We start from the raw sequence: 11,956 nt of genomic DNA, 5'->3' as shown, positions 1-11,956 counted from the left end.
GATGCGCAGTATCATCTCTTCGAGCTTGAGCCGGAATCGTGATGAGGGCGACGTCGTCGAGGTTCCAGTATTTTTGGGGATGGAGAGTAACGAAACGGTTGAGAGGATGGGAGACTCCGAACGCGGTTACGACTTTGCGTATAGCCTGTCACACCGGTTCAGATCGAAGTCAGTTGTCTCAGCGTGAGTAGTTCCGGTTGAAGTCAAGTGGCGGCGAGACAGAGGAGTCGGTTTGTAGTGAGCTGCGAATCAAAGAAGAGTCACAATCGAAACTTCTCGCGAGACGAATCGTAGTAGAACTGTGATCTTGATCCTCGTCCAGGAGCCCGACATTCGGAAGTTAGTTTGCAGCTCGACAGAGGACGAAAACAGGGAATTCTTTCAGAAGAGCATTACAAGTGATTTCGCGAAGAAAAGTTTGAATGTTCTCGACTCCAGCTCTCTTCATCCCTTTGCTACTGACTCTTTCTTGTTTACCACAAGGTTACACACGTCGAATACAACTTCCAGGTTGGCTGAATCTTGCTGCCGACTTCATCTCTGACTCCATTCCTGCGCTTTGCTTCAGTCGACTCCCTGTTTTCTTCCTCCTCCTCGTTTCTTCTTTTGCTTGACTTCGGCGATAGCTTGTTGACGGACGATTCTACGACTTCCAAGTTGAAAAGCTTGAGGAAACGTTCGAAGCGTTGATCGATGTCGGAAGGAAGGTTTTGAAACGAAACATCAACGATCGTGTGCTCGTCTGGCCTCGTGTCCCCTCCACATTCGGCCGTCATACAGGTATCACCCGCTTGGTTATCTTCGAAGGTCGAGGGGGCAGATATCAAGGCGAGCATCGAACGATCAGATCGAGTACTCCAAGCTGTTTCAGTATAGATCGCCTTGTCGAGGGGGAGAGCGAGACCGAAACTAGACAGTAACCTCTTCATCCTCTGTTGCTCAAGAGTTGAGTAATTGTGATGTATACACAGGAGCGGGAACAAACTCACAGAGCGATGTGGTTCGTCCCAGTCTTTCAGCGCGTCGAGATAAAAATCAGAGGCTCCATCGTCGCATCGCAAACAACCACTTAAATCCGTCGCGATATAGTTCAACCAAGTGACTCGGTTCCAGGGAGGAGGTCGGACCGCACACCTCGGATCGTCGCAGAAGAGAGGACCTAGGAAATTGTTTTCCGACTCGGCGAGTTCTTCCTTGACTAACCAGTATCGGATTTCCTCCCAGACCTCGTTCGGCACTTTTGTCACAGGTCCATCGCTGACTCCACGCTTGTCGACGAGTCCTCCTTTGCGACGTCGAAGGAAGACGAGATCAAAGAATCGGAACGAGTGTTGTAAACGTGTCCACGCATCGGCGGCGAAGACGAGTGAGGCAGAACGAACGGTGAGACCGTAAACGAGTGTGGCTTCCGCTCGGCACATCTTGAGAAGAGAGAAAAGGGAGAGAGACTGTTTGGAGGTTGAGTGACACGTCGAGAGGAGTCAGCTCGTGATGCGCCGCAAAGAGGTCAAAGTACTGTCCACTGACGCGGTGTGTGAGAAAGTAGAGAGCGGGAATTGGTTGAAATGGGTGGAAGGGAGAGGAGAGGAAGAGAGAAAGATTCAAATGGCGAAAGGTTCTCGCAATCGAGGGAAAGAGTGGGCGGAGGATGGGATTACGGTATCAGACAGACCTATGGAAGTATCTCGAACGCCTCAAAGGAAGTCTGGGACTTGCGTGGAAGGTAGTCTAGGAGAGATCGATGTTGAGAGATGAATCGATCTCGCGTGACGGCGTTCGAGGGCGCGAGACCTGTATGACGTGTGCCTGAGTCGGACGTTGAATTCTGCTCTGGTGAGAGCGAAGAGTCGGTTCAGATTGAGGGGCGAGAGAGACTTCTTCCGGTTCAAAGTCCCCGAGCTGTTTTTGATCTGCTCCCCTCTTCTCTACTCGACAATCTACCTCGTCCGCGCGTCTATCCCGCCCTCGACAACTCAGGATGTCGTCCAAGTCGAAATCCACCGCCTCTCGCGCGTCTCCTCCAAAAAGTTCGCCGATCAAAACACTCTATTTAGTTCTCTACAACCTCTCTTCCGCGCTCGCATGGACCTACGTCTTATCCCTCGTGATCAAGCACATGTCAGGAGGAGATGGATACATTGGATTGAAGGAGTTTGTCGGAGTTCAGGGAGGACTAGAGACGTTGGCTAAGAGAGCGAGAACGGCTTTTGACCAGTGAGTTCCTCTGGCGTTCGCAGCTCTAGATCTGTATGGGAGGAGAGCTGAGACATTCCAACGGAAGCACAGCCTTGGAGATCAGGTGAAATGGGTGCAGACGGCTGCGATTTTGGAAGCGGTTCACTCGGCTACCCGTCTCGTGTGAGTCCTCGTCCTCTGCCACCTGCTTTCGATGGTTACTGACGTTAGTTGACGACCTGCGTATAGGCGCTCGCCGTTAGGGACCACCGTAGCTCAAATCGCTTCCCGTCTTTTGATTGTTTGGTACATCTGTATCCTCTACCCTCAGGTAAGCTCATCTCCTCCGCACTCTCTCTTACCTTCGTGGAGCTGAGTGCGTGGTTGTTGATGGATTTAGGTTCCGGAGACGCCCTTCTACGTTTCAATGGTCACCGCTTGGTCGTTCGCTGAAATTATTAGGTATTTGCATTACGCTACGAACCTTTTGAACGTCAAGGTTCCCATCCTTGAATGGATCAGGTCAGTACATGCCTTATGACTCTCAAGCGGAAAAGCACTGAGCGTCAAGTGCTCCGACTGGCAGATACACGGCTTTTTACGTTTTGTACCCCGTTGGAGCGGGTTCGGAGGCTACTTTGATTTACTTCTCTGCTCAGTGAGTCTCTCCTCCTATCGGTATCTCGCCTCCGATCTTAGCTGCAGGAGCACCGCGAGGAAGAAAAGAAAACGATTGCGATTGCTAACTTTGCTTCTTCTCTCGCCTAACAGTTTCGCTCGAGAGAAATTCGGACCTCTAGGCTACTTCGCCACGATCGGATTGACAATGTTCTGGCCTCCCGGTAAGCCCTTTCCCCTTCTCCCCTCTTCCCCATCGCCGCTTCAAGTCGCTCACTCGTAAATCTCGTTCGTACGGAATAGCTCTCGCATTCATGATGTCTCACATGCACGTCCAACGTCGTAAACATCTTCGTCGAGCCCATATCTCCTCATCCTCCTTGGCGACTTCCTCGTCAGCAAAGGCGATCGCACCGAAAGAATCGACCCCGGTCAAGTCGTCGAATGTTGCGCCGAAGAATATCAATTCGAAATTGGTACCGGACGCGATCATTGAAGCGACGGCGAGAAGTACGCCGGCGAGAAGTACGAGGAGTAGGGCCAAGGCTCAATAAACGTGTCGCAGAAGAGGACAGAGGGAGAATGAGATCTTTGGTTTTTTTCTCTCGTCTCTCGGCTCCCGACTCGCTTCAAGGGGAGTTTTTTCAGTCTTATAAATTACCCAGATGAAGGACTACTAGAGTCTCCAGATACCATATACCCCCCTTCTCTCGCCGTTGCGTACAATGGCTTTTCTTCGTAGTTTTATATTCTCTCCTTCGGTTCTTATCCTCTTTTCTTCGACTTTCTCTCTATCACTTGTGTCCCTTGAATCAAACATTCTTGCTAATTGAATGATTAAAATGCAACGAGTTCGATAGAGCGTTCTGAAGCATTTACAAACTGCGATTACATAAGCTTCTATAATCAATAGACTTTGGAAACTGTTTCTCGAATTTGTGGTGAAGTTGTGCGCAAAAAACTTTCGGAATTGCTCTTCCCTCGCCACGACCAAACAACGACGCCGAAAGAAGCTAGTCTAGGAACTAGATGAACGGATTGTGTTGGTGCGCCTGTTCGTGTGAGCGGTGTCGTCAAGCTTCCCTCTCGATCCCACGACCGAGTTCTTCGAATCGACCTCTCTCACCTCCTCCTCCTCGTCCCGCCTCTCCTCCCTCGCAATCTCCCAATCCTCTCACCCAAGCTAACGGAATCAACGGAGTGGATCCGAATCAATCCGTCCAGAATCAAGAGTTGGAACGAGGAGGAGGAGGAGGAGGAAAACATTCTCATCCTAAACCTCCTAAAAATCGAAGACCACCTCCAGCACCTTTATCTGATGGTTCTCCAGCTCCGTTACCACCTCCTCGACCGAACTTACCGACGGATGGATCGGTTAAGACTTGTTCGGCGATTGATCGGTATGAAGTTTTGTGTGAGGAAGTTGTCGTAGGTGGTTGGAAAGGGAAAGTAGCGAGGTTGTGGTGTGCTACTCATGAGGAGGAGGAGAAGAACGTTAGGACGAGTTTCTGGAGTAAGCTCTTTCTCTTCCTCTCGCTCGTTTTCTCTCTAGTTGATGAAGCTGATTCTTTGGTTTTCGAACTCGTTTTTAGATGCGGTCTCTTCCCTTCCACGTCTCTCGCGATCTTCACCCCTCCCTTCTCCTTCGGAGATAACTACCTCTTCCTCCTTCTCCGACCTCGAAACGTGGGAACAAACCGCTCGACAACACATTGCACTAGCGAAACGAGCGTTCGAAAGTTGGGAATACCATCGAGAGCATTTCAGTGCGTGTCAGATCGATTTGGTCGATCGATTGGAAGGGAGAGGGGAAGGACCGGAGGGAGGGGATTTGGCGAGAGGCGCTTGGGAGGAAGTTAGGTTGAGAGGGGAAAAGGCAGAGGCCGTATTGAAACGTACGTTCTCCTCCCAACTTTCTCGACCCTCTCGAAGGAGTGAAGTGACTGATGATGATGATCCTGATGAGGGAGTGTAGTTATTATAAGGAGATCACATTTCTTAGCTTGCGACGCCGAAGACGCTCTATGGTTACTCCACACGGACGGATGTCCTCACAACTCGTATTCCGGTTGCGGAGGAGGAGGTTACGCAACTCCTGGTTCATCCGAAGAAGGTTCGATCGATGAAGAGGACGAAGAAGAGGAAGAAGACGATGAGGATAGGGAATCAGTTTGTTCTTGTTGTTCGCATCAATCTCGTTCGGTCGATGAATCTTGCGATCATTCTCATACTCATGGAGGAGGAGGAGGAACCGTCCAACATCACCATCACTCGCATTCCCACTCGCATAATCACTCTCATTCTCATTCGAATCATCGAACCGATTCCGAGAAACCTCCTCACAACCCTCTACGACCTCCCGGTTCCCCGACCTTGGCACCAGAGAACGAAGAACCTGATCCGCTGAATGCGCTGGAGACATTGAGGAGGACTGAATTGTTGGAACTGTTGAGTTTGACGGGGAGTCACGCGAGTTTTATTAGAGAGGGAAGGAAATCGGTTGAGAGAGTTAGGATCGTCGAATGTTTGTTTAGGAGGTTGATTTCGAGGGATGAAGAATTGTTGGTCAAGGCTTATAGAGGTGGTCACGATCACGTACGCTCTACTCTCACTTCCGCTTGTCGAAAATTCGAGGGAAATCGAGCACTGACTCTCCCTCGTTTTTCGTTTTTTTCAGGTTCTCCGATTCTTCGAAGATCCAGCACTCGTTTCCCTCCCCGCCCTCGCACGTCTCCATCACGCCCTCCAGAGAACGTCTCCGACCGAATTGAAAGAAGCGATCATGGATGCGTTTCGAGCGATCGCGTGGGAAGAATCGGGAGCGACTGAAACGGAAGATGGTGCCGAAGGAGTTGGGATGCAAGTGTTGGGTGGATGGGTGTATAAGAATCAATTGAGTAGGAGTATGACTCCGAGGGAATGGTCCCATCTTTATGATCTCGTGAGTTTTGCGATCTTCTCTCTTTCGAGATTGAGATTGAGGACTCGAACTGACGCTCCGCATGATTCAGTGCGCATGTCCAGGTTGCGCAATTCGTTGCTGCATGAGGTTCTCAGATCTCGCCTTGATTCGGCGATTAACCGTGATTCCTCACGGACCTCATCCACCTCCTTTCGAATTATGGGCCGAAGAAGACGAATCCGACGCTCAAAAGATCTTCAAGGCGTTAGATGTGGTCTGGTGTGAAGGGAAAGAAGTGGATGATGAAGGGAAATCGAGGAGAATGAGATTGGGAGGTGAAAAGGGGAGGGAAGTTTGGGCGATTCGGGAGGAACGTAATTGGGCGTTCTTGAAAATCGTTAGTATTTCCCTCTCTTTCTCTGTCTAGAGGAATGTGTGTACAGTCACTGACTCGACTCGTTTTAGTCGCTGGCTCACCCTTACGCACTCAAAATGATCGATCTCCTCTCTCAACATTTCACTCTTCTCGGCCGGGGTCGAATCGACGGGACAACGATGGAAATCCCTTCTATCCCCTACCCACCTCCTCATCTACTCTGGACGAACCGAGTTCGACACGCTCCGACGAAAGCACTCCTCTCTAAACCTCCTCCTTCCCCTCCCTTACCTCATTCCTCGACGATCTCAGTCGCGACCCTCGCTTCTACCGCTTCCCCCTGGCGGGCCTATCCAAACTCGTTCAACTGCGTTTCGTCGACGTCGAAATCTCTCGCGATGGATCTCTTGACCGGATTCGATTCCCTCACCTGTCCCGAAAAAGAACAAGATCTCCCTTCTGGTCCGTTCGAAGAATGTTGGGAAGTCTTGGTACTCGATGCTCCGGTCGATAGTGGATTCGCCGAGGTGGAGAAGTATTTGGCGAGACCTTTGGAAGCGTTCGAGGTTTTTTTGGCAGGGGTTTTGTGTCAGGGTTGTGGGTTAAAGGTTCCCGATCCGAACGATCTCATCACCAACTCGAATTCGACGACGAATGGAGGAGGAGAAGGAACGACAGAGGTGGGAATGAGTCGAGATGCGACAAAGAGGATTTTGACGGAATTGAAACAATCGGCATTGGAACATGGCGCCGTAGAAAGTTTCCTCCGTGGTGACCTCGTATGGGATTTCGGGGACGTCAAGGGGGTTACTACTTCGATCAAATCGTCTTCGACTACCAGCAATAATGGAGGAGGAACGGGAACGGGAAAGAAAGGAACGAAAGGAGGAGGAGGAAATGGAGGAGGGGATCAACAAGTTTTCGCAGGAGTCGATTTGAAGAAAGTGGGCAAAGATGGGATTGTCGCTCCTCCGTTACCTCCTCCCGGGGTTATCTCGAATTTACCGAACGGTGCGAAGAAAGTCAACCCCGTCAATGGGAACTCGAATGGATCCAATTCGAAAACTTCGGCTTCTTCGACAACAACGAACGGAGGAAAGGTTAATGGGAAAGACAAGAAGGAAAAGGTTTTGGAAGGACTGAGGGACGATAAGTTGGCGTTAAGATTAGCTAGGAGTTTATTCAAGTAGTCGATCCCATAGCTCAATTGTCCTTACTTAGCAAAAACTTGAATTTCCTTACTCGAAATCGACCCGGCTACTCGAGAGCGTTTTGAATTACCGGTTACTCTCTTCTCATTCACTCTCTTTCACTCGACGTTCTCGCAATGGGTGATCGCGCATCGTTGATCTCTAGTGCCGTCTCATTCCTTCGAGATCCTTCAACCGCTTCCTCCCCACTCGCCCAACGAATCGCATTCCTAGAATCGAAAGGACTCAATCAACAAGAGATTGAACAAGCTCTACAAGCCGCTAATGGAGGTCCTCTCGTCATGTCTTCTCACGGTAATGCCGGAATGGGTATGAGAGGAGCTCGAGCGGGACAGAGGGAGTTTGAGAGGGATTGGAGAGATTGGTTCATCATGTCTGTCGTGGGAGGTGGAGTAGGTTGGTTAGCTGTCAAGTTGGCTCAAGTGAGTCATCTACCCTCTTCTCGTGGGAGCGAGTCCGAATCGGAAGAACTGATCCTTTCCCCTCTCGGATCGTTTCATCGTCAGAAATTCCTCCTCCCCTCTCTCCAACCCCCTTCCGAATCCGATCTTGTAGCGTCTCAAAAAGCGCTCGAAGCGAAGTACGACGAAGCGGCATCGTTGCTCTCTACGCTGCAAAAATCTACGGATCAAGTATTCGACAGTCTCGATCAACAACGAGAAACGGTTGAACGAGAATTGGACGAAGTGAAGAAAGTGGTAGAGGAGATGAGGGAGGGAGAGAGGAGGAGGGATGAGTGGAGTAAAGGGGTACAGAGACAGGTGGATGAAATGGCAAAGAATTTACCGACCGTCAGTTGTTCTTTTCCTTCTCTCTTCTCTTCTCTTCTCTCTCTAGCTGGTTTGAAGGAGTACTGATTAGAGTGCGGTTGAATAGTTATTGGAGAAACATTCCTCTACTCAATCAACCTCGTTAAACGACCTTCAATCCGAACTGAAATCGCTCAAATCCCTCCTAATCGCCCGTCGACCAACCCCTTCCTCCCCTTCCTCTTCCTCCTCATCAACTACGCCAACAACCTCGAGCTCTTCGTTGTTTGGGGGTCAACCGAGAACTCCGAGTTTACCAGCTTGGCAAATGAAAGGTTCGACCGCTTCGAGTTTAGCAACTCCTTCTTCTACGACAACTAGTGGTTATACGGTACCGAGTTCGGCTAGTCCGTCTTCGACGGTACAACCGGAGGATCCGAGTGCTAGTGGTGTATTGGTTGAGAAACCGGACGAAACGCAAGGAACCGAGGAAAAGAAAGAGACCGGGGCAGCGACGACGACTAATGAATCGGAGACAAAGTGAAAGTATAGTCTGACTTATCAGTCCTTGTAACATTGTAAGAATCTCGTTGATTGATTCTCGTCGTTGTTGAGTGAGTGATAGGAGAGCACCGCGGAGAGGGTCCGGAGTTGAATGAAAATGAAAATGAAAGGAACGCTTGCTCCCCTTCCTTCCTTGAGCTCCTTTGTCTTCGCACCTCTTCTCGCTCTGTCCTGTCATCTCCCGCTCTCCCGTCAGGTCAGGCTCCAGCTTACGAGACGAAGCCCTCCTGTGTCTGTCTCTCGAGCGCGTTCCTCTGTGAGTATCCTCTTTCCTTCCGCTCTTTCTCTCGCTGAATCTTATACTGATACTGATGATCGATCGAGCGCAACACAGTCTCTCCCCAAGTCAGTCATGAGCTCAACACTCCCTCTCTCTTCCTCCTCAAAACCACAATCACAAGGAGAAAAAGACACGAAACAAGAGGAGGAAGAGTACGAAGACCTATTGGCGAGATCAGAACCAGCGAGGAAGAAACGTCGAATCAACGAGCCTTTCACGGACGAGACGAGGGAAGATACGAAAGCGGAGACTACTGGGTGGAGCAAGCTGAGTGAGGGAGAGGAGGTTGATGCGAAGACGGAGGAAGGGAAGGAGACGAAAGAGGGGGAACGGGATGGAAGCGGGAAGGGGAACGGAGGGACGGGGAGCCCGTCGAGGAGAACGACTATGTAGGGAGAAACGAGTGGAAGCGAGTAGGGCTTCTATGTAGAAGCGGAAGGGAGGGAATAAGAGGGCGGCGGATTGAGAGTGGGTTTTGTTATTGGTGTTTCGTAGGCAGGTTCCCTCAGTCTACTATGCGCGCTAGCTGTTCGATGAATGTACCTCCAAGCCTTGAGAACTAGCCAGGATCGAGAAAGAGAGAGAAAGCTTTGTCGTCGTCGTCGTTGTTTGCGCTCAGACCTCGTCTCGTCATTTATCGGAACAGCTTTTAAGGCGTTCTCGGACACGGAGAAGCGTGCAGCATTGCTTTAAGCGGGATGCAGGCCAGTAACGATCAGCGATCGCTAAAGAGAGAAAGAAAGAATCGTCGGCTATCTTTCTCATCCTACCATTCTCGACGTTCCTATCTTCATCAGGAAGTCGTCTCAATGGACCTCTATGTACGCGCTGCCACTTTCACGCATGTACCTGACCTTGGTTGCACCATCGTCTCCGTCCTCGTACGATCGATCTCCCCGCCTTCGAGCCCTCTTTCGTTTTTCTATGCCATTCTCCGAACCCGAACAAATTCGCTTCGAAATCAAATCGATCTCGAGCCTCAAAGCTCGCTATCCGGCCCCGGAATCAAGAGCGCCATTGTCTGTTTTCTGGGCGTTTATGGAGAACGAAGTGATCCCGGGTCAAGGTAGGATCGTTGAATCCTTGGAGGCGATCGTCGGAGCCCAAAGGGAGAACGAAGAGAGTGGAGATGAGGAGTTGAGGGAACGAGTTGTGCCGTTGTGGAGGAAATTAGCGAAGGAAATTGCGGAATTATTTGAGGTTTATCGTCTCTAGGAGGGGGGCGGTTGAAGCAGGGATCCGGATAGCGGTAAATACGTGAGTCAAGATCATTTCGTTGGCTCAATGATTTGAGTGATCTAACGAGGAGACAAAACTCAGTCGATTTGAGCTTTCCCACAAAATTGTTTTTTCTCGATTTCGCTCGGCGCTTCCCCGTTTGTCGTTCTGTTGACAGCTCTCGTTGCCTCGGAAAGTTGCATGCGTCACTTCTAGCACTGTGCCTTATCTCGAAAGTGCTGATAGGTTGAGATTCAAAGCTCAGCGAAACAAAACCGAGACGTTCCTTGAGCGATCGCCGCTGAGGCCGACAAGCGGAATGAGCTTGACGCCGCACACTCGCATCACAACGGCACATGTCTTCAATATCTATCGTTCAGAGTCGGATGAGACAGAGGCGGATACTTTTGATTAACGTTACTAAGCTCCAAGTCTGTCTACTTTTTACTTTCCTCTACCGCCTGCCTAACCGCCTCGATAACTTTCGCATGAACGTCCTTGTGCGCAGCAACGACTCCCTTGTTCTCCTTGAGGGTACGACCAACGGAGAAATCAAGAGGTTTCCCATTCATATCGGAAACGATTCCACCTGCTTCTTCGACTAGTAACGATCCCGATGAGTGATCCTACCGGCGTTGATCCATCCGTGTCAGTTTGCATAGCGACAGGGAAGAAGGAGGGAAGAAGCTAACCCAGATCTTCTCTTCGTAGGTGTCTGAGACAGGTAATCGTAGGTAAATATCTCCATCTCCTCTCGCGATCGAACAGTATTTCGCTTGACTGTCCATCCTGACGGAAGGCTTCGTGATTCCGAGGAGGGAGGCGATTCGAGCGTTCGTACCGTGGTCGGAGTGACCGGCTTCGACCGATTCGCAGAAGGAGGCGGAGGAGAGGGAGGGGAGTTGGTTCATGTTGATTCGGGTAAGTTCGGGGGAAGTGAATGAACGCTGCGAGCCATTCGCGAAGGAGTCAATTCGCTAGTTACCGAGGAGAAAAGCAAAGAAAACTCACTTGGAAAGCACCTTGACCTTTTACCGCAACGAACAACGCACCTTTCTCTCCTTCCGGGTTCTTCGGGTCGACGGGCAAATTAGGGCATCCCATAACTCCAAGGACGACCTTCCCCTTCTCGAGTAAACCCAAACAAACGGCATATTGACCTCCTCTCAAAAACCCTTTCGTACCATCGATCGGATCCAACGCCCAATGTCTACCTTCAGGTCCGCCTTTCGAATTTCCTCGATCAATGATTTCTAACCATTCCTTCTCGCTCTTTGACGTCGCTTGAGATTTGACGGGAGACCAGAGAGATTCTTCCGAAGAGAGAGGGAGCGATTCCGAGAGGGCTTCGTTCGCGAGTCGGACAATGTTGGATTTCGTCGGTGCGTTCTCGGGGGTGTGGAGTTCGGTAGAATCTTCTTCTCCGACGATTTGATCCGTAGGGAAATGAGAGAACAAGAGAGAACTGATGAGAGCTTGCGAAGTGTAATCTCCGACTATGAATGAGAGTCTTCGTCAGCGATTACTCTTTCTAGAGCAGCCCTTTTCAGGGAGAGGGTTCTCGAGATGAGAGGAGCAACGAGAATTGCATCATCCTCACTCTCTCCCCTGCTGTCTGAAGAGAAGCGACCACTGACCAGTTACCGGACTCTTATCCTTCTTCTGTACTCCTCCACTCCCAATCAACTGATCCTGTACTTTCCTCGCGACGAGGGAAGCTTTCAAAACGGCAGAGATCGCGACGGATTGTTCTTGCGCGTAAGGTTGCGACATCTTGCTAGTGCTCGTGGTGATATGACGGGTTAGGGAGAGTAGGCGGGAGGGGAATCGAGACAGGTTGATGGGAACTGAAACGATGAAGTG

The 11,956-nt window shown here is 50.4% G+C and overlaps 5 protein-coding genes across 5 annotated transcripts; 3 read left to right on the top strand and 2 right to left on the bottom strand.

The window, feature by feature from the left end:
• Positions 1-473: 473 nt before the first annotated feature.
• JCM6883_002385 (uncharacterized protein) lies at positions 474-1,421 on the bottom strand (the record flags this gene model as incomplete). Its single annotated transcript, XM_076635257.1, has 2 exons — positions 474-932; positions 990-1,421. The coding sequence occupies 2 exons, from the start codon at positions 1,419-1,421 to the stop codon at positions 474-476; spliced, it is 891 nt and encodes a 296-aa protein (XP_076484781.1).
• Positions 1,422-1,978: 557 nt separating this feature from the next.
• Positions 1,979-3,347, top strand: PHS1 (enoyl-CoA hydratase PHS1; the record flags this gene model as incomplete). Its single annotated transcript, XM_076635256.1, has 7 exons — positions 1,979-2,214; positions 2,287-2,358; positions 2,425-2,506; positions 2,576-2,697; positions 2,762-2,833; positions 2,947-3,017; positions 3,097-3,347. 7 exons carry the CDS (start codon positions 1,979-1,981, stop codon positions 3,345-3,347), a joined length of 906 nt encoding a protein of 301 aa, XP_076484780.1.
• A 475-nt stretch (positions 3,348-3,822) lies between these two features.
• Positions 3,823-7,261, top strand: JCM6883_002383 (uncharacterized protein; the record flags this gene model as incomplete). The annotated part of the gene is made up of 6 exons (XM_076635255.1): positions 3,823-4,306; positions 4,386-4,688; positions 4,769-5,388; positions 5,471-5,734; positions 5,805-6,092; positions 6,161-7,261. The coding sequence occupies 6 exons, from the start codon at positions 3,823-3,825 to the stop codon at positions 7,259-7,261; spliced, it is 3,060 nt and encodes a 1,019-aa protein (XP_076484779.1).
• A 137-nt stretch (positions 7,262-7,398) lies between these two features.
• JCM6883_002382 (peroxisomal membrane protein PEX14) lies at positions 7,399-8,575 on the top strand (the record flags this gene model as incomplete). Its single annotated transcript, XM_076635254.1, has 3 exons — positions 7,399-7,704; positions 7,789-8,073; positions 8,159-8,575. 3 exons carry the CDS (start codon positions 7,399-7,401, stop codon positions 8,573-8,575), a joined length of 1,008 nt encoding a protein of 335 aa, XP_076484778.1.
• A 1,955-nt stretch (positions 8,576-10,530) lies between these two features.
• On the bottom strand, positions 10,531-11,866 carry MET22 (3'(2'),5'-bisphosphate nucleotidase; the record flags this gene model as incomplete). Its single annotated transcript, XM_076635253.1, has 4 exons — positions 10,531-10,719; positions 10,786-11,040; positions 11,105-11,589; positions 11,731-11,866. 4 exons carry the CDS (start codon positions 11,864-11,866, stop codon positions 10,531-10,533), a joined length of 1,065 nt encoding a protein of 354 aa, XP_076484777.1.
• Positions 11,867-11,956: the final 90 nt, after the last annotated feature.

This window comes from Sporobolomyces salmoneus (genome assembly GCF_050403485.1).
Source record: "Sporobolomyces salmoneus JCM6883 DNA, S_salmoneus_JCM6883_v1_ctg89, whole genome shotgun sequence".
In the NCBI taxonomy this organism is placed as follows: Eukaryota; Fungi; Basidiomycota; class Microbotryomycetes; order Sporidiobolales; family Sporidiobolaceae; genus Sporobolomyces; species Sporobolomyces salmoneus.
This window is presented reverse-complemented; position numbering and strand designations above follow the sequence as displayed.